The 19,433-nt window shown below is 51.8% G+C and overlaps 3 protein-coding genes across 3 annotated transcripts; 2 read left to right on the forward strand and 1 right to left on the reverse strand.

Annotated features, from left to right (window-relative positions):
- Positions 1 to 4,225: 4,225 nt before the first annotated feature.
- G6M90_00g089200 (uncharacterized protein) lies at positions 4,226 to 8,323 on the forward strand (the record flags this gene model as incomplete). The annotated part of the gene is made up of 9 exons (XM_066131347.1): positions 4,226 to 4,315; positions 4,683 to 4,761; positions 4,860 to 5,326; positions 5,434 to 5,618; positions 5,689 to 6,872; positions 6,943 to 7,620; positions 7,680 to 7,858; positions 7,931 to 8,054; positions 8,133 to 8,323. 9 exons carry the CDS (start codon positions 4,226 to 4,228, stop codon positions 8,321 to 8,323), a joined length of 3,177 nt encoding a protein of 1,058 aa, XP_065987294.1.
- Positions 8,324 to 9,429: 1,106 nt separating this feature from the next.
- ISN1 (IMP-specific 5'-nucleotidase 1) lies at positions 9,430 to 11,170 on the forward strand (the record flags this gene model as incomplete). Its single annotated transcript, XM_066131348.1, has 5 exons — positions 9,430 to 9,454; positions 9,575 to 9,610; positions 9,695 to 9,850; positions 9,954 to 10,304; positions 10,383 to 11,170. 5 exons carry the CDS (start codon positions 9,430 to 9,432, stop codon positions 11,168 to 11,170), a joined length of 1,356 nt encoding a protein of 451 aa, XP_065987264.1.
- Positions 11,171 to 15,779: 4,609 nt separating this feature from the next.
- SAT4_8 (Serine/threonine-protein kinase HAL4/SAT4) lies at positions 15,780 to 18,706 on the reverse strand (the record flags this gene model as incomplete). Its single annotated transcript, XM_014686100.1, has 2 exons — positions 15,780 to 18,028; positions 18,604 to 18,706. The coding sequence occupies 2 exons, from the start codon at positions 18,704 to 18,706 to the stop codon at positions 15,780 to 15,782; spliced, it is 2,352 nt and encodes a 783-aa protein (XP_014541586.1).
- Positions 18,707 to 19,433: the final 727 nt, after the last annotated feature.

Here is a 19,433-nt window from a genome sequence, read left to right on the forward strand (position 1 = left end):
CTATGCTGGTCCAGCCTTATCCAACCTCATGCGTTTTTCCTGTGACGAAAACAACTTGCCTTGCTTCGGTGCCCGTGCCCTGGTCCCAGATTATGTACAGGCATCGGCTCAAATTTCATGTCCACTAGATCAAAACGATTATATGCACCTAGGCCGCAATCCTGGACTGGACCTTGCAGGCGACTCCGAGGACAATGCTCAATTTGGCCCGCGATTTGGATTTTATTCTGGAGGTTATCAACGGGATGTTTCATCCGACAATACGAGGGCAGTACAATGTCCCTAATATATTTTGTGTGGTGAAGTGAGGAAAAAGACGAGCATGATGTGTACGGGATCTGCAGTTATGGAGATACGGGAGAACAACTTTTAAATTTCAGGCGAGGAATAAATTGAGTACGAGACAACTCGCTTTGCGCCAACCATGACACGTGCAGGTCGGCTACCGCGAGCAAATGCCTGTGGAGGCATTCCATCCTTGGCCACCATAAAGTAGCCAAAGCCTGATTCTACAAACCAATTTAACCTAAACAAATGATAATAATCTGTTTCCGACATGCGATATTGGCCAGCTGGGCCTATTTCTATAACACGACCAAACTCAACCGGTTTCGGATCAAAGTCGAACGCTGTATACTCGAGACGATTGCCCCATTTGAGACGTCCCTGGCGGAAATGCCAGAGGATAGAAAGAAGAGGAAGAGGATAAAGAAGGATTGACGCCACTTGGACCTCGAGCTTATCAATTAATGGTTGACAGAGACTACGTTGATGCATGTCATTTAGCTTGAGCCTATTTCTGTCCCAGAAAGATTATGGAACCGGCGCCACTCGTACCTGAAACAACTTGGATTAATATACCGGCACGGGTTTAGGGAGCATATGGTGTTGAATTACTGAGGATCAAGCTGCTTGTCCTACGAGTACATTTCCGGACTAGCAAGTAGGGGTCTTGAGTTTGCCTGGAGCAAGGAAAGCAAATTTGGCGCGGATATTGCGTGTTTGGCAGAAACGGTGGACTGGATGCGATGGACCCAATCGCTTGAACTGCCACAGCTTCCACTGCTTTGACAACATTGCGCGGGCCTACTTGATCTGTGTCGCCTTTCCGGGTAACGCGCTTGTTCCCGTGGATTTTTTGGGCTTCAAGGTAGGACTACATGACGAGTGGCGAGGCACCACGTCCAGTTGCGACGCACAGTACTCTGCAGTCGGTGCAAGATTGCGTAGTTGAGATGTGGAATCAACGATTTGAAAGGTGGAAGCGATGGAAGAAACCTTGCTGACCGGACGTCAAATACTTACTTAAGTACTCAGGCACCTGCCTGCCTAGATGCCTAGCAGGCAGTAAGTCAACGCAAAAACACCAGGCCCTTACAATCTCGGGAAGATTGAAAATGTTTCCTTAAAATGTACTCCCAGCGTCATGCATGATTATGGGCTACCGATGCACGTGCTCAAGTGCCTGGTAGGTACTTGGTATGTAGCTCGTTCCAGACTTGCTACGTCATACTTGGATATATTGCCGTCAATAATATAAAGTACCTACCTAGACTTAGGTGTGAAGGTGTCCGGCTGCTGCGCACCTGAGATTGGCGACTGGTAAATTGACGCCGCGGGAGGGACGTACTTTGCGCAAATCCATCTACTTCGTATGAAGCTGATGAAAGCTGACTCGACTTTTTTGGGCAGGTTCCGTAGCGAGGCTTCTTTGTTAGTGACCAACCGCTACGTCCTGGTTTCTAAGCCCTTTGATACCGCCTGACTCTTTTGAAGTTCACGGACGATGGCGGTACGGTCCACAGCTGCTGCTCCGTATTGTACGGAGTAATAGTTGTATGGACAGGTATTTGGGCATGCATTTGTCTTTTGCCGCAACGGAGCGGACGCCTCTCTGGTTGGGCAAGTCGGGATGGGAGGGCCCAAGGCCCCGGCGAGCGGCGAGAAAGACTCGTGGCTGTGGCCGTCAAGATCAGAAACAATTCGACAGTAGTAGGCGCGTGTTTATTCTTTCGCGGAGGGAAATTTCACCGGGACCAAGAAAGTTATCAGTTGTAGTTACGTAGCAGAGGGTAACGAGGCAAGCCAAGGTCGGTTGATGATGTGTGCAAGCAGATTGGCTGCTGCGGCTGTTGCTAGTGGATGGAAATGTTGAGATTTGGCACCGCTTTTTTTTTTGGACGCAACGGAATAATTAGCAAAGCTTGGAACCCTTGCTTGGCTTGAGCCTCAGATAGGCTAAGCTACTGTTGACGTCTTGTTACTTCTGCAGCCGACGAAGCCTGAAAGATGCCCGGATGTCAGGTGGGCAGGTCGGTGTGGTGGCAAAGCAAACTGTCCCTCCGAACCCCAGTCCTGGTGGAACTGCTTTGCAAACTTGACCGGTTTTCGCCAGAGTGAACCTTGAAAGTTGTTCTTGTGCGACGTGGGAGTTGGGCGCGGACTGGGCGAGGCTGGGTTAGGCTGGGTTACATCTTGGCCGTGCACGCACGCTTTGCTTATGCCTAACTGAATTTCGTGAATAAGGTTTTCGCGAGGACGGCTGTACGGAGCACGGGGTGCTCGCTGCTCGCAATTGAAATGTCACTGGACGTCTGGGGGGGTATGAGAGATGGGATATTATGTGAGAGTGTGGTGGTGAGTGCAGATGTCAACGTGTGATATGTGAACCTTTGGTGGAGCAGATTCTCCATTCTCCAGCGGCCCAGGGCACGCACCAGGTGGCTGTCCGGTTCAATTTTACTGCGGGCATCTTTATTCATGTGCGTGATGTACTTGTACTTGCTCAAGTATAATGGATCTGTCGCGTTGCAGCAGGCTAGTAGGTATCTCTACGTACCTACTTGTAAGTACTGCTTGGCCAGGACTGAGTGGCAGCACATCGTTTCGGCGCCGGCCGGGCTGCATTATGTAATTTTTTTCGTTTATCGACTTGCTCGTTTCTTGCGCCGGCGTGACAAGGTGAAGAAGATGATCCATGTTAGCATTGAAACAAGGCGTCTTCATAACGTGCTGGACATGGATGAGACGACATCTGGAGGGAAAACCCCGGTGTTGGGCTTCCGGTGGCCCCAGTTTTTCATGTGTGCGAGAAGAGTCGATTGAATGTTGAAAGCCAGAGCCACACGCACCACCAGAGCCACCGCTCAAGCTGGCTGCTGGGCTGCTGGGTATGTAATGCTGGGCGCGCACCTAGACGCGGCCAACAAACCTTGAACTGCTGGAACGAGGGAGCATTGAAGGTCGCTGGTCGCTAACTGCTTAAGTACCAGTCCCCAGTGCCGGCGAGGCAGCTCTTTAATGCAGCTTGTCGGTGGAAATGGGCCAACCGGAGCCATCTGGAGCCACCCAACGACCCCTCTAGACCACTCCGGGAGGCACTCGAGCCCTAGACCTCCCATGCTGGACCTTGACATTGATGAACATTGAATGTCTGGTTCGTCCGACCAATTGACAGTTGCGCACTGGAGTTTTTTTCCTATGCCTGCCACCAGCCAGCACGGAGACCAATGGCACTTGAGCCCTGCACCTTGGTACGCCCCAAAACTTCTAGCAACCGCCCACATGTGCACATGTGCAGGTACCAGGTACTAGGAAGTAACTTGGCACTCCAATGTCTATTCCTTCCCGTCGTGTTTGCCTCCATGTCTACAGCCCGGTACAGAGTACCCAGCGCCTAAAGTAAGGTCTTCGATGTTCCTTCCAAAGTTAGCGCCGTGCTGCCCTGGAGCACTGGATGTCTGCTTGTGCCCTCTGAATCATCCCGCATCTCTACTCTGTAGATAGTAGCCTCCATTATCCCCCCCCCTTGCACTTGCATTTTCAACTCTTCCCACTGCCCGTGGCCCAGCGTTCCCTAGAGCTCGCTTTGGTTGCGCCTTGTTAGCCGCCTTGTGCGTGCGCTTCTTATTCATCATACCTAACACTTGCATCTTTACATAAAACAGACCGGCCAGCGTGTCTGGTCTGTCTGTCAGCGGTTCGTTCCCGGGTCTCAAGTGCCTGGCCATCTTTATTCATTTCTGTCAACTGATTGTTGCCCGCACGCCCACACTCCTGCCCACGCCCACGCCCGCGATAGCGGTGGATGCCCCGCCATCGTCCTCCGCCCTCTTGACCGACCACAAATCTTATCCCACGACACGAGAACTTCCTCGCCGACACTTTCAACTCGTCTCGACCCCGAACTCGACCTCGCCCAATACTGCCGCCCTCGAGCCTCAATATGGATACCGCCGCGCTCCGGGACCTGCTCTTGGGCAGCCTGTCGACCGATGCCGACAACAGACGACGGGCCGAGCTGCAGTTGAAACAGGTATGTGAAGCATTACCTTGTCCTGCCCGCGCCACCAAAGACCACGGGAGAGTCGAGTGTTTCGCTGCCAGCAGCCATTCACTAGTTTTCTGCCCCTTTGCTTTTATTTTTCTGCACAACATGAGCTTCTACCGTGGCCATCGTCTATTCATACATGGATGTGCTTGCCAAACATGGACTTATGGCGGGCTGAAACCCGGGAGAAAGGGTGGTGATTTTGGTTTTGCGTCCCTCAAGCAGATATTTACCACTTTTGCAACCACCAAAAAAAAAGCCGACTGCCAGGGCGACGCCACAAGGGCGACCATTACATTTCAACTAGTTATTTTGAATATCTATACTGACTCATTTCCTCGACCTGGAATAGATTGAAGAGCAAGCAGGCTTTGTCGATGCCTTGTTCGATATTTTACAAGCTGAACAGGATGCAAGCGTGCGCCTATCAAGTAAGTCTCCCTCCACCGTCTCGCCTCCGCCTGTCGTTTAAGATGTTGTCGAGCTCGTACGCTGACCAAACCTCACTTTTGCTTTTTTTTAAATCTAGCCGTCATTTATGTCAAGCATCGCGTCAATCGTGCCTGGTATCAGAGTGAACAGTATTCTACTGAATACATAATACCCGAAGATGAGAAGGCTCGCGTTCGAGACCGCTTGGTTCCGCTCCTGGCCGCCTCCGAGGGCGCTGTGCGCCAGCAGCTCATTCCCGTTCTCCAACGCATTCTGCAATGCGACTTTCCCAGCAGATGGCCGCGATTTATGGACTTCACTACCGAGCTATTAAACACGAATACCCCTAGTTCCGTCCTTGCCGGTCTTCAGTGTCTACTTGCTATTTGCCGTGCTTTCAGATACAAGTCAAATGACACCCATGACCGAGCACAATTCGATACGATTGTTGAGAACAGCTTCCCACGCTTGCTTGCTATTTGCAATGAGCTGGTGAATCAGGAAAGTGATGAGGCCGGCGAGATGCTTCACCTGGCTCTCAAGTCCTACAAGCATGCCACATGGGTAAGTTGAACCCTTCCCCAAAGAGCAAACATGGGAAGCTATTCTTGTTCTTAATATTTTGATTATTGAGACGTTATTCAACTAATCGTCTCGTGCTTGATACATAGCTCGAGCTCTCCAACCACTTGCGACAACAGCAGGTCAATATTGCATGGTGTACCGTGTTCCTGCAGACCGTAGCCAAGGCTGCACCTGCCAATGCCATGCAAGGTGATTCCTTTGATCGTGAAAAGCATCACTGGTGGAAGGCGAAGAAGTGGGCCTTCTTTAATCTCAATAGATTGTTTATCAGGTTCGTTCGAAATCTCTGTACGCATGGTTAAGAAGTTGTCGTGAAGTTGAGTATAAGCTGACTTAGCTAGACATGGAAACCCTGCTAGCCCCGGAAAGGGCGATGAGGCTGCACAATTTGCCAAGAACTTCATTAACACTATTGCCCCCGAAATTTTGAAGCACTACCTCCAAGAAATCGAGAAATGGGTGGCCAAGACATCTTGGCTCAGCCGACCTTGCCTTTCATACGTTATCGTATTCCTGGACGAATCTGTCCGCCCGAAGGAAATGTGGACTCATCTCAAAGCCCATCTTACCAACCTTGTGACGCACTTCATCTTCCCTGTCATGTGTCTCTCCGATGAAGATGCCGAACAATTCGACGAGGAACCCGAGGAATACTTGCACCGCAAGCTCAACTACTTCGAGGAGGCCTCTGCTCCCGACGTGGCCGCCACCAACTTCCTAGTCAACTTAACCAAAAACCGCCGGAAGGAAACGTTTGAAATCCTCAAATTCGTCAACGCCGTTGTCAATGAGTACGAGCAAGCACCTGACGACAAGAAGAACCACATTGCCAAGGAGGGAGCCTTGCGCATGATTGCTACCCTTGCGCCCGTTATCCTGAGCAAAAAGAGCCCCATTGCTGACCAGGTTGAGTATTTTCTCGTTCGATACGTGTTCCCTGATTTTACAAGCAGCCAGGGCTATCTCCGCGCTCGAGCGTGCGACACCATCGAGAAATTTGAGCAGCTCAACTTCCAGGATCAGAATAACCTGTTGACGATATATCGACACATCTTGGATTGTATGGCGGATCCTGCCCTCCCTGTTCGTGTTACTGCTGCCTTGGCGCTGCAGCCTCTCATCAGACACGATGTCATCCGCTCCAGCATGCAACAAAGTATTCCTACCATTATGCAGCAGCTTCTCAAGCTAGCCAACGAAGTGGACATTGATGCGCTGGCAAACGTCATGGAGGATTTCGTCGAGATTTTTGCCACTGAACTCACCCCCTTTGCCGTTGCGCTGTGCGAACAACTCCGCGACACCTACCTTCGCATTGTCCGTGAGCTTCTCGAAAAGGAGAGCAAGGCCGGTGAAGATGGCGAGTTGTATGCAGACTATGACGATAAGAGCATTACCGCTCTGGGTGTTTTGCAAACAATTGGCACCTTGATCCTCACTCTGGAAAGTACCCCTGATGTTCTTCTTCATATTGAGGCCGTCCTTATGCCTGTGATCAAAGTCACTCTGGAGAACAAGCTTTATGGTAAGTCAATCGGAACCCTTCGACCACGGCTCTCTCGTCTTGGTAAGTTGTTGCTCACAGACAGCTCTAGATCTGTACAATGAAGTTTTTGAAATCATTGATAGCTGCACATTTGCTGCCAAGGGCATTTCGCCCAACATGTGGCAAGCTTTCGAGCTCATTCACACCACATTCAAGGCTGGTGCCGAATACTACTTGGAAGATATGCTTCCCGCATTGGACAATTTTGTCCAGTACGGCACACCCCAGTTAATCCAGAAACCAGAGTATATCCAGGCACTGTATTCAATGGTAGCCGACATGTTCACCGACCAAGTTCAAGGCGGCGTTGAACGAATTTGCGCCTGCAAGCTCGCCGAGGCTATGATGCTTAGCCTCCGAGGCCATATCGACAGCTGTGTTGAGGGCTTCATTAACATGGCCATGGGCATATTGGCAACCCAGGAAGTGAAGATCAAGAGCTACAAGATTCATCTTATGGAAATGATCATCAATTCTATTCACTATAACCCACTGCTGACCCTCCAGGTGCTCGAAAATAAGAGCTGGACAAATCGCTTCTTCAGCTTGTGGTTTGGCAGCATGACGTCGTTCAGCCGCGTACATGACAAGAAGCTCTGCATTGTCGCAATCTCTGCTCTCTTGGGAGTCAGTCATGAGCAGGTTCCGGCAAGCGTGTCTGTTGGTTGGCCACGCTTGCTCCAAGGGATTACAGAACTATTCCGAACTTTGCCCAATGCTATGAAGAGTAGGTGATGTCTGTTGAGATTGCTGGCGTCACCAGGTCCCTGACTGACACTGTGACAGACCGTGAAGAAGCTTTGCGCGATGATTTCCATCTCGAGACAACCTACGACTACGGCGAAGAAGATGAGTGGGACGACAACGAGGGCGACTGGAATGGCGAAGGCGAGGAGAACAACGAGGAAGAACCTGTGGAATCTAAGGACGAGAGCAAGGCGTACCTGGAGTTCTTGAATGATGAGGTTTGTGACACGCCAACAGGCTCGCACATATTTATGCTTTTGAAAATTTGCAAGCTAATGCCATTTCTACAGGCCCAGAAGTATAGTCGCGCGATTGAGGATGTCGACGACGATGAGCTGGGTGAGGACAGTGTTCTACTCGACTCTCCTCTGGACAAGGTCGAACCTTACCAGTTGTTCAAGGCCACTCTTCTAAGTATGTGTCATCCTGAGCCTGAACTCGGGCGAGCTTTTGAATCATTGACCATGAGTCGCTAATATGTTGGTTTCGCAGAAATGCAACAAGAACAGCCTCAGTTCTACAGCAGCCTTGCTAGTCATCTTTCAGCCGAGGAACAAAACCTGCTTCAGACGATTATGGTGAAGGCTGACGAGGTGGCGGCCCAGCAGGCGCAACAAGCCCAGCAGGAACAGTTGTTGGCTCAGCAGCAGGCACAAGCTGTTGGTGGCGCTACGGCGAGTTAAAGGAACGAAGTTGAGGATATCTGAATTGCACGGTGCCGCGTCGGGCTGTGTGACTGGTACACCGCCGCGTCTTACACTTGTAAGAGGAGACCGGAGTTTGAAAAGGATATGAAAAGCATTTTTCGATGGGGTATTGTCTTTGCGGGCCGGCACTTGAGCGAGAATAGTGATGTACCTACAGTAGGTGTTGTACCACTGACAAGGGAGGGGAGGCAGGGCCAAGAATCTGGACGACAATGGGCAATGGAAGACGCGATTGGGCTACTTGGAGCATGTCAACGATACCACTGCACGCACTCCTTTACATAGGCTGCTTCGAGTGCCCGGGTAGCAATCTCTTTTCTCATATGGCCAAAGAGGTTATGCTGCGGTGCCGCCGTAATGGTGGGAGGGGTGTTTTTGGTCAATAGTATAGAGACACAACTGTCGAGCAAAGTGGGCTGGAGGGCGTTTGACTGATGGGAGACATGTTGGAGCATGATCAACTCTGGTTAGTCATGAGCAATCCCGCCCAATTGTGGTGACATTGGACTATGAACATTGTAGGAGACAATTGTTAGAAGAGCATTATTAATAGCGAAATACAGCAATACTTAAAAAAAAAAAAAGGAAAAGAGAGAGGGGGGGGAGTTGAAAAATATTTGCTGTTGGTACACAAGGATGGATGATTTGTTGCTGGTCCTGGGAATGTGAATCGGGCCTGACCGAAATGCCATGCGTATGTATGTACATATGTAAAGTTCTCGGCCATGGACCGGCGAGTGCCGCTAGCCTGCCCCACCATGAGGACTGACGTCTCCTCTCACCATGTGTGTTCCCCGCGATTATCTTGACCTCCCTCGACCAACTTTGATCATCCCGGCTACCGAAGCTAGCAAAACTCCAGATACCGGACGACTCATTCCGTTTTACTCCCCCTTTCAACCTTGACCTGTCTCCCCAACTCCGTGTCCACTTGGTCTGGGCGGTCACCGAGATTTCATTTGAAATTTTAGCTTGTGCAGCAGCTAAGCTACTCCTGTGCCAATATACGCTAGCCTAGACAAAACTTGGAGATTGCCTGCTCCTCGGTCTGGTTTGCGTCTGGAGGCGGCCTCATTGACAACATGACGACTAGATATCGCGTCGAATGTAAGTTCGCATTGTTCGCCAAGTGTGGTGATTTGGCATATCACGGAAATAGAACTCGCGGCATCTGAGACGATGAAGACTCAACCAATGTACTCGTGCTGACTGCGCCGTGCTGTGTAGATGCTCTCAAGACCCATCGGCGAGATCAGTTCATAGGTTAGTCTATTCGCGCTGCACATGTTGCGGGCTGCTCCCATATCAATCTCGACTCGAATGCATGACGCTGACACCTGGGCACAGAATGGGTCAAGGGTCTTCTCGCAGTGCCCTTTGTGCTTTACTCCCAGCCGACGGGGGTGCTTGGTGACGATGCCAGCGTCGCCAAGATGGCCGAGGAGGCTCATCGGCGGTATGCAGAAATTATGCGTGATGTCGAGATGATGATTGATGATCATAGTACGTTTCTGATTGCATCTCTGAGTTGCAACCCCAAAAACATAAACACATGTTGTGCCCTGTGAAGTGACGACAGTGTAAATGCTAACATGCCTTCATCTAGTATCTCGTCAGAGACATAATCAAACCCAATTGCAAGGGTTAGAAGGCGCCGTAGCAAGTCTCATAGCCCCCTTGCCATCAAAACTAGGCATGCTGGTCCCCACAGCCGGTCCATTCTTCACCAGGCTGCCTTTGGAAGCTGCCTTCAAGTATCAAGACAGAAAACGATACATTTCGTCTAGACGATATGTAGCCCCGTCGTTCAACGACGTGCGCTTGGTGCTCAACTCAGCACAGGTCATGGCTGTGACTGGTGGTGCGCTGCAGCTTGCTACCTTTGATGGTGATGTGACGCTGTACGATGATGGAGAGAGTCTGGAGCCCACGAGCCCCATCATCCCGCGACTTCTCGGTGAGTGACTGCATTTTGTTTTGTTTGTGAAGATGTATAAGGAAAGACGACTTACACGATTTGGTGGATCGCGGGCAGATCTTTTACGCAAAAACATAAAGATAGGTATTGTGACGGCGGCAGGATACACGACGGCTGATCGATACTACGACCGTCTCCATGGGCTATTGGATGCCATCGCCGCCTCCCCCGACTTGGACGAAACTCAGAAGCGAAGTGTTGTCATCATGGGTGGCGAAGCCAACTACCTCTTCACATACGAGCCATCTTCGCCTCACCGCTTAGCGCCCGTCCCTCGACCGCAGTGGCTCACTCCCGAGATGGCAGCCTGGTCCGAAGCCGACATCGCCGCGCTTCTGGACGTGGCGGAATCCGCGCTCAAGGACTGTGTCCGCACAATGAATCTTCCAGCGACCATTGTACGCAAAGACCGTGCGGTCGGCATCATCCCGTCGGAGCCTCACATCCGCATCGCACGCGAAAGCCTCGAGGAGACGGTTCTTGTGGTGCAGCGAATCCTGGAACTTAGCCACCTTGGCTCGCAGACGCAGGCTGCTGGGCGGTCGTCGTCGCCTGCCACGGGGCGCAAGGGCGTCCCATTCTGTGCCTTCAACGGCGGGCGAGACGTCTTTGTCGACATTGGCGACAAGAGCTGGGGCGTCACTGTTTGCCAGCAGTGGTTTGGCCGGCAGGGCGTAGCCATCAGGGGCGAGAATACCCTCCATGTCGGAGATCAGTTTCTGAGCGCCGGATCCAACGACTTTAAAGCGCGAAGCGTGGGCACAACGGCTTGGATTGCCAGCCCGGCCGAGACGGTCGAACTCTTGGACGAGCTGGCCGACCTGATGCAGAAGAAGTTGTCATGAGGTATTTTTGTCCTTTTTTTTTGGCATTCTCATTCGGTTCTGTAAGCATGTAGTTGCACCTCTTTATTGCGTATACAGCATTTGAAGGCGCGCGCGCGCGTGCGTATGTGCGCGCAACTGGGTTATGGATGGAGTTATTTCAACATGATGATATCGCCCGCGTATAGTTGTTAACTGGCTGTTTATAATTTATCATCGTTTCCTTTTTTTTTCCTTTCCTGTTTCGCCTTTTATATATACCTTGGTGTACGTTGACGGGTCACACTGATCGGATACATGTATACGAGCAAGACGTCGAATTTGGGGTCTGATTCTATCAAGATTCTCCGTTTCGATTAGGCATCTAACAGCAAGGAAATCAAATAAACACTTGATAACATCACAGTAGAATCCAGCACTAGTCGAGTAATGTTCACTTGGATTCAAGTATTCTGGAATCATGGGCGCAATGCTTGGTTGCAAGCCTCACGCCTCTTTTTTCATTTCACACACCCACTCCACGTGGACTGCAGGATTGCAACACAGTACGGGGGCCAGCGTCCCTCGTTTCGCGGCATATCAACAGGATGAAAAGGTACATGTCCGCGTCCTCAGGCCAAGTACTCGAGTACTGGCTACGCAACAGCATTGACAAATTGCTTGCGGCCCCCATTTGTTGCCGGTATCCGGGTTCCAGCTCATCAGATCAACAGAAGGGGCATGCATGCACGAGGGACAACGCAAGTGCGCATGACCCGGAGGAAAGATGGAAAGAGATGAGGCAAGAAGAGGGCTTACAGAGAGGGATGGCATTCGCAGCCGTCGTCCACAAGCGTCGTCATAAACCGAAACCTAGCTCGGTGGCTTGGTGTCGCTGCAACGCGAGAGGGAAAACAGGACAATGCGTCCGAGGGCGAAAGGTGCTTCGTGCTACATTGAACAGCGCATTCGGAGCCCATTCGGCAGCGGCTACGGCGGACCATCCTTTTGTGGCTGTTGCTCCTTTCTTTTTTTTGCATTCTTCCTGGTTACTCTGTACGGCGTCTAGATTGTGTATGGGAACACAGGCGGAGAATATGGCCGCATGTCCCCGTTTCGCTATGAGCGTCTTATTCCCAGGCACGTTCTTGGCACGCTGCCAGGCTGGGGCTCAACACCACGTATTACGAGGTGAGCGAGAGAGCCGTTCTTGTGTAAGTGTCCTCTTGCTGCCTCTTGACGATGCGTATGTTGGCTCACCAAGTGTTCAGGGCGCCTTTGTTGGCAACCTGATACTCGGAGTGCCGCATTGCCGGGTTTGTATGTGTCGTGTACGTACTCTGTGCCTCTGAGCAAAAAGAAATTGATTGTTTATGCTTTAGCCTTCTTTCGTGTCAAGCTCGTCATGATTTTCACACAGTGTTTTGCGGGCTAAACTCGATCCGCGGCCGCCAGCTCTGACACCACTACAGAGAGTTAGTCAAGCATGACTCTCCTTTTTGCACGCAGGTTCTTTTAAGCGCATTATTTTGATATGCATGTATCATCGCTCGCCCCGTCGCCCACGCTGCCGCCTCGTGACAACAGGTGTCTCGGATATACAGGCACGAAACCCGTCCGGCAAGCAGGCCCGCCGCGGCGCCACCATCCTTCACTTGCCGTTCTTTTTTTTTGTTCTTCCATTTTCTTTCAGCCGCTTCAGTAATATTCAGGTCCCCAACAGTCGGTGAGTATCTCTTGGTCCAAACGTCTTCAAGTATCGCCGGTGGGACCCTGGACCGCCACCCACCCACCTCACCTCATGCTGCCTCGCCTCGCCTTTACTCGAAGCGGTGCCGTGTTTGTTGGGCGGTTGCTGGAGCACACTTGAACGTCTTCGTTGGCTGTACCAAGTCGAGGAGCAGAGGGCGTCGGAACCAATTAGGTCGGTAGCATGATACATTACAGTCGATAGAACGAGCCTAGGCATGCCCTGTTCTGTTAGATTGTCGGTCGTTAAGGGAGGAGGGAGGGGAAACCCTGTCATTCAAATGGCACAGGGCGCCCATGAAGCCGATTTAGCCGTGTCCCGCTTTTATACTTGAATCTTTTTCATCAGTTGACTCTGTGTTGACTTGATGTTATCACAAGCTGAGCTATGTTGCAGGCATCATACGGGGGCGACTGATTACTTAGTACATACTAGCAAGTGCCAGCAGGTGCCAGCAGATGCCATGCAAAGAGATAACAAAAAACGGTGGAAGGAGCATCTGAGATGTGAGCGGCCAACAAAACCCAACCAGTATCCTCATCATTCATCAATCTCACCACCCATCATCTTTTGCTTGCTCAGCCGTCAGGCCTGCTTCCCTCTCATCCACCCCGCAACTCGGCTCGTTTTCATCTTCCCTGCAAATACCTAGTAGTCATCAACATCCTCGATTGCCGCCATGCATTAGTATCCAAAAGCCGACTGCAAAGCCAAGGGCCTTGTCCCTGCCTCTCCCACCGTCCATCCAACCTCCGGCATCCAAACGCCCACCCACATCTCCCCACATGCAAATGTGAACCTATTGATTGCGTCTGCCTTTTTTTCATCTGAGCACGCGGACGGGAAATTCCAAAAAAAAAAAAAAAAGATGCAAGATTACTTGAACAGGCATACCGATGCCCTTTGCATCACTTCCCCTGTCAGCCTCTTTCAGAGACTGCCCCCATCGGTGCCATCACTACATACATGTAGCGTCCATGCATACATGCAGGTGATTGCCTCCGTCCTTGCCCGACATGCGAATTATCCTGCAAGAAACTACGCATAGCTGCCGTTTATACATACGGCCCTTCAAGCTTACTTAAGTACGGCTACCCTAGGTAGTACTTGGTACCCAGCACTACAAAAAAAACCTGTTGCTCGACCTGCGGTTCCCAAAGGATCAATCAACATCCAAAGTCCCGTCTCGCATTGAGCAGTAACAACCCATCACCACGTTCGACTTACATGCCGGCCAAAATCAATCCGTTAGTTACGCCATAACCGTCATTCGTTCACTAGTACATACAATGACCATCCAAGCCCGTCAGCCGCTCGAGTCGTGCATCACTAGACCGCCCGGCCCATCCCCCCCCCCGTGCCCTTGTTCCGCTGCAAGCCTCGCTGCTGTACAACATGAGATGTCTTGTTTCAGTAACATCGACATTGACCAGGGACTTGATTTGCCGCAACCTTCCCGTACTGTCACTCAGCCCCGTCTTCCAAAGAAAGAAGACAAAAGGCGCAAGGCTGGCAGTCTGCCTGCCTGCCACGTTCGCCATTGGCGTAACGTTGGCCGATTGCAAGCCAAGTTGACACTTTGCCCTGCAAAAACTTGGTGCCAGGAGCTGCTTTCCTTTTGGGGGGCGGATTCAGGAAATTGAAAATCACAGAACCATGAATTGAGAGCGAGAGTCAACATTCCCGTTGCCAGCATGCGGCGTGGTGCCAAGTCGGCAAGAAAATCAGAACTCCGTGCATGCATAATTGTCCTCCCCATGTTGTTTCGAAACCGCCTTGATGGTAATGCCGGCAGGCTGGCCGAAACCCTCATATGTGCATCGCCATTTTGTCTATACAATGTACTTCACAACGCACCAAGTTGCATGGCTACTCCGTACAGTCATTGACAGAGCCAACGTCCAACGTGGTGTCTCGGCAGCAACCTGAGACAGAACCAGAAAGGGAAATATCTGGCCCAGACGGACGACAGCAGACAATGTGCGACGGTCAGCCGCTGACACAGTGTCTCCACGGTTGCCATTCACGGGCGACATCTACGATAGAACCAATTTCCTCAAGCGTCACGTATCATTTCATTGCAATCTATCATGTTTGACAAAGACTGCTTCTCTAGTCGGGCTGCAACGACTAGCACTTGAAAACCGAAAATCTTTCTTTGTTCCCCTCTTCGTCTCTCTGTATCTTGTGCCGTCCAATCAAGGGCACTTCCCACGTGTCTCTACTCCGTCTCTCCTTGCGATACCGCCCTGTCATTGTTTCGTATACTTGAAATTCGTCCAATGCGTCATATTGGAAAATAAAATAACCACCATGCAAACCGTTTAGGAAGTCCACCTTTCCTAGGTAACCAGATGAACAATAACAGTAATAATAAATGACAAGACCTAAGGATACGAGTAGCAAAAAAAGAAAGACAAAGAAAAAGGCTGGCCAGTCGAGGCCATAAAACCATGCAGTATATACGCTGAGTTTGCCCCAATGTTCAGAGGCAGCCAATACACCTCTACCTTTGAAAGTGATGTGCAAAAAGGACGAGCAGCAATTACGCTGCACTGTCCCATGTAAGGCCGGCATGTAAGGCCGCAATAGAAAAAGAACAAGTCAAAGAGGCACGAAGGGAAAAAAAACCAAAAAGCGACAGACACCAAACGCCACGCACGGCTCATACGATTGCTCGCTTCCTCTGCAGCCGCTAAATGCCCTTTGCCAACGCCAGTCATGGTCAAGAGTGCTTCCCACCTTCCCAAAAGCGCCTTTGTGAATAATGTTTTTATACACTCGACACAACAGCCATCGGTGCGGAAGATAAAAGGATTAGTGAATAAATAATAAGTGAAACATGAGAAACACAGCGGATGGGAAGGAATTTCCAGCCTGTTCGCCCCGAGACTCTGAGTATTAGTAGCCTGCAGTGCCAGGCATTTTGCCCAGCGAGTGAGACCCACTCGTTTTTGGCGGTAGGTGATTGTGACAGAAGATCTTTTTGGTTGAAATCTTGCTGCTGTAGTCCTTCTTGGTCGCGTCGATAAATTGGTCGGGGTCGTCGTACGACTCCAGTTGGCAGCATTCAACATTCTTCATCCAGCGGTTGTTGACCACTTCGTTGATGGGAATGCGCTTGGCAGGGTCGGGGTTGAGCATTTGCAGGAGAATGCGTCGCAGTGCCGGGGGATTGACACCAACGTCTAGAGCGTAGCAGTTGGGGTAGTCTGTGTCTGTAATGCAAGCATCGCACTCGGGGTGCTTCTCGTACCATCTATTCCAGCCCTTAACCAATTTGTCGTAGTGCAAGTTGCCGAGTTGAGCGCGAGACCAGATGGCCCCGCCAAAGGTTAGGTAAATCATGACAATAGCCGAGCCCCATACATCCAGAGCCCGCGGGTCGTAGCTGTGCTTCTTCTCCAAAACTTCCGGTGCAATATACGGCTCACTGCCACAAATTCCAGGAGAGCAGAGGCGAACTTCTCCCATATTCTGACCACACTGGCCACCGGCTTCTCTCAGGCCGGGGTGGGTTCCGCTGAACACTTCGGAAACACCAAAATCGGTGATCTTTAACTTGCTGTCCTTGGTGAGGAGGAGGTTCTCGAGCTTGATGTCCCGGTGCGCGATGCCGTTGGCGTGAAGGTAGTTGACACCCTGAATCAACTGCTTGAACAGGCACAGGCGATCCTTCTTCTTGTCCTCGCCTTTGAAAAAGCCCTTTTGTACAAGACCGAAAAGGTCTCCTTCTGCGCAATACTCCATGACATGATTCCAGCGTCCATGGTCGGTACATAGCCGAACAGTTTCAACAATGTTTGGATGGTGAAGACTCTTGCCGATGCTAAACTCGGACTTGATCTTCTTCTCGTAGTCTCCTTGGCTTTCACGATTTGACTTGCCTCGAAATTCTTTGACTGCGTACAGTTCACCCGGACACCCCTTGCGGACCATGAGAGTAACCTTGGAGGCGGCGCCCTTGCCCAAATGCTTCCCGTGCCGACCCAACAACTTGTGCTGATACTCAAACTCGGAGAGTAGCTCAGCAACATCCACGGTAAAATCGTCAGGGAGGCTTAAACTCATGCGGCGTGCCTTTGCGCCAGTACCGGCGTCAGGAGGCAGTGGCCATGGGAGCCGCTCGGGGGGGTACGTCTTTTCTTCATCAATGGGCTTCGGCAAAGCAGGCACAGGAGGTCTATTACTCATGTCGAAACTGCTCGCTCTCCGAGGGCCCTTGGTGGGGCGGTTTCCACGGCCCATTGTAGCGCCAACGAAATTCACCGCCCGGCCACGGAGGGTTAGACCTGTTGTTGCTCGGTTCTTCTTCTGGAAATCGACAGCGTTGGGGAGCGTACCGTTGGTGTCAATGGCCGAGCGATGTGAAGGCGCCATTTCCAGGGGTGAGCCTGGGGACGGCGGCGAAATTGACTGAGTGGTTGTGGATGACTTGTTGCCATTCAGATACCGGCTGCTTGGTGCGTCATTTCCATTGAGGTAGCTAGTTGATTGTGGTGCAGACTCGGAGATTGGCGCAGGAGTGTCGACAATGACAAATTCCCTCTCCTTCTCCAAGGAAGAGTTGGAGCGCTTGAAGAGCCGAGACATGGTGCGTTTAAGACTCTTGGTAGAGCCACGGGTGGTACGTTGTTGGAGGGGCGCTTGCGGCGATGTTTCTGATTCAGCGGCTCTTGGTGTGGAAGACGGATCGGAGCTGACCAGAGCAGCCGGCGGCGCAGACGATTGCGAAATTAGTAAAGGAGCCTTCTTCGGGGCCGAGGTTGGAGGATTCTGTGCCGTCTGCGCTCTTTGCAGTGCTTGGTAATCGCTGTAATGGCTGTAGTGGCTTTGGCGCAGAGTAGTGAAATCTTGGGAGAGGCGGCCTCCGCTCACAGGAGTGACCGGCTCGATGGGCGAGTCTGTGCCAGATCCAACGTCCCCCTCTTCGAGAATAGGATCAGTGATGTCTGAGGGGAATTGGCGAGGTGAGGAAGAATAGCTGCTTGAGTAATAAGGAACAGAGAGAGAATCCGATGTGGCGGAAGTAGTTGTGGAACTGTCCGTGGCAGTCGGCGTCGGCGTCGGCGCCTCGGATTGCTTGGCTGAGACACTGGAGGGAGGCGACGGTGCAGGGCGCTTTGGGTGTGCCGGCAGCGAGGCTCGCGCTGTATTGTGGGTAGCAGGAAAAAGTCAGCAGGGCTAACAGTAATTTGATGAATGGACGTGGAGCTGACGGCGAGGATTAAAATTGATATTACTAGTGCAATGTGCAAGGGCCCCAAGTCAGGTGTGGATTCTCGCTGATGGAGTCGTAGACAATCACGTCACTGCCGCACACGGCCCTAGAGGAAAGGGGGAGTTGAGGCCGGGCGACACGAGGCAAGGCTCCATCCGGCGGTCATTGAAGGAAAATGGAAATGGATGCAACCAACCAACCAACCAACGGACCAGCTAACCAACCAGGAAGCTCGGTAATGGCAAGCCCAGTAAAACCCTGGAGGGCCAAGAACGCTTGGTCTGGCAGCGACCTTGAATGGTCGATAGGCGATGGTTGATGTTCAAGATGGACCGTCGACAGGTGGTCGGGGGTCGGGGGTTAAGAGTCGGGGGTTCGGGGACAAAGAGGCACGAAGCGCACGAGGGGCGGTTGAGTGCTGGTGGATAAGGTTTTGCGGAACGGACAAAAGAACAGGAAAACATGAAAGATGACGGAGCAGAGCAAAAGGAAAAAAGCACTCACCCTCACCCGTCTCCTTAGCCGAAGACGACATTGGCTGGTCTTCAGCCGGACCCAGTGTATTCGAGGTGGTCCACGGATGAACCTGACCCAGTGAGAGCGCCATGGTAGTTCGTGTGGTTCGTGTGGTTTGTGCGGTCTGGTGCGACAGTGGTGACAGTGGTGACGGCCAAGGGCCAGAGGGTTGCTTAGTAAGAATCGAAGTTGCAGTAGAAGCTGCCATGGAAGGCGCCAAGGTGACCGACCCCCCCTTCTCTGCGACTTGGCAATGCTGTACTCGGTACTGGCCAAGACGCCCAAGTACTTGAGCAAAGGTCAGACACACTGCTGCACCACAGGAATGCGTCCGCGCTCGTCCGTACCGAGTACTGGGTCCCAGGTTGCAGTGCTGCAGTGCTGCAGTGCTGTAGGTGAGCTGGCCGCGGACCGTTGTGTTCTCCAGGACCTGCGCGGCGATGCGATGCGCTGCAGCCAAAAACGCTGGCTCGCCACTCGGCTGGAAACGAGGCGCCCAAGCTAGCTACCAGAAACCGGATGGAACCAACCCACCAGGACGACAACAGTGTGGCCAGGCACCATGAACAGATGCCCACGACGTCTTGGACACCGAATGCTCGACTGGAGCAGCCCTGGGGAACCACGGAGGGTGGGGGTGGAGGTGTACGACGTAATGGCTGCAAGCCCTTCCACCACTAGACAGCCAGCGCGGGCACCAAATCAGGACGCGGAGTCGCCGGTGCTATCGTGTCTTGCAGGGTCGCTGTAGATGGTGGTGTTGCTAGGGCCAAGAGGTTTGCGGCTAGCTGCGAAGCGTGCAAGCTTGTTGGACTTTG

This window comes from Metarhizium brunneum, chromosome 5 (assembly GCF_013426205.1).
Source record: "Metarhizium brunneum chromosome 5, complete sequence".
In the NCBI taxonomy this organism is placed as follows: domain Eukaryota; kingdom Fungi; phylum Ascomycota; class Sordariomycetes; order Hypocreales; family Clavicipitaceae; genus Metarhizium; species Metarhizium brunneum.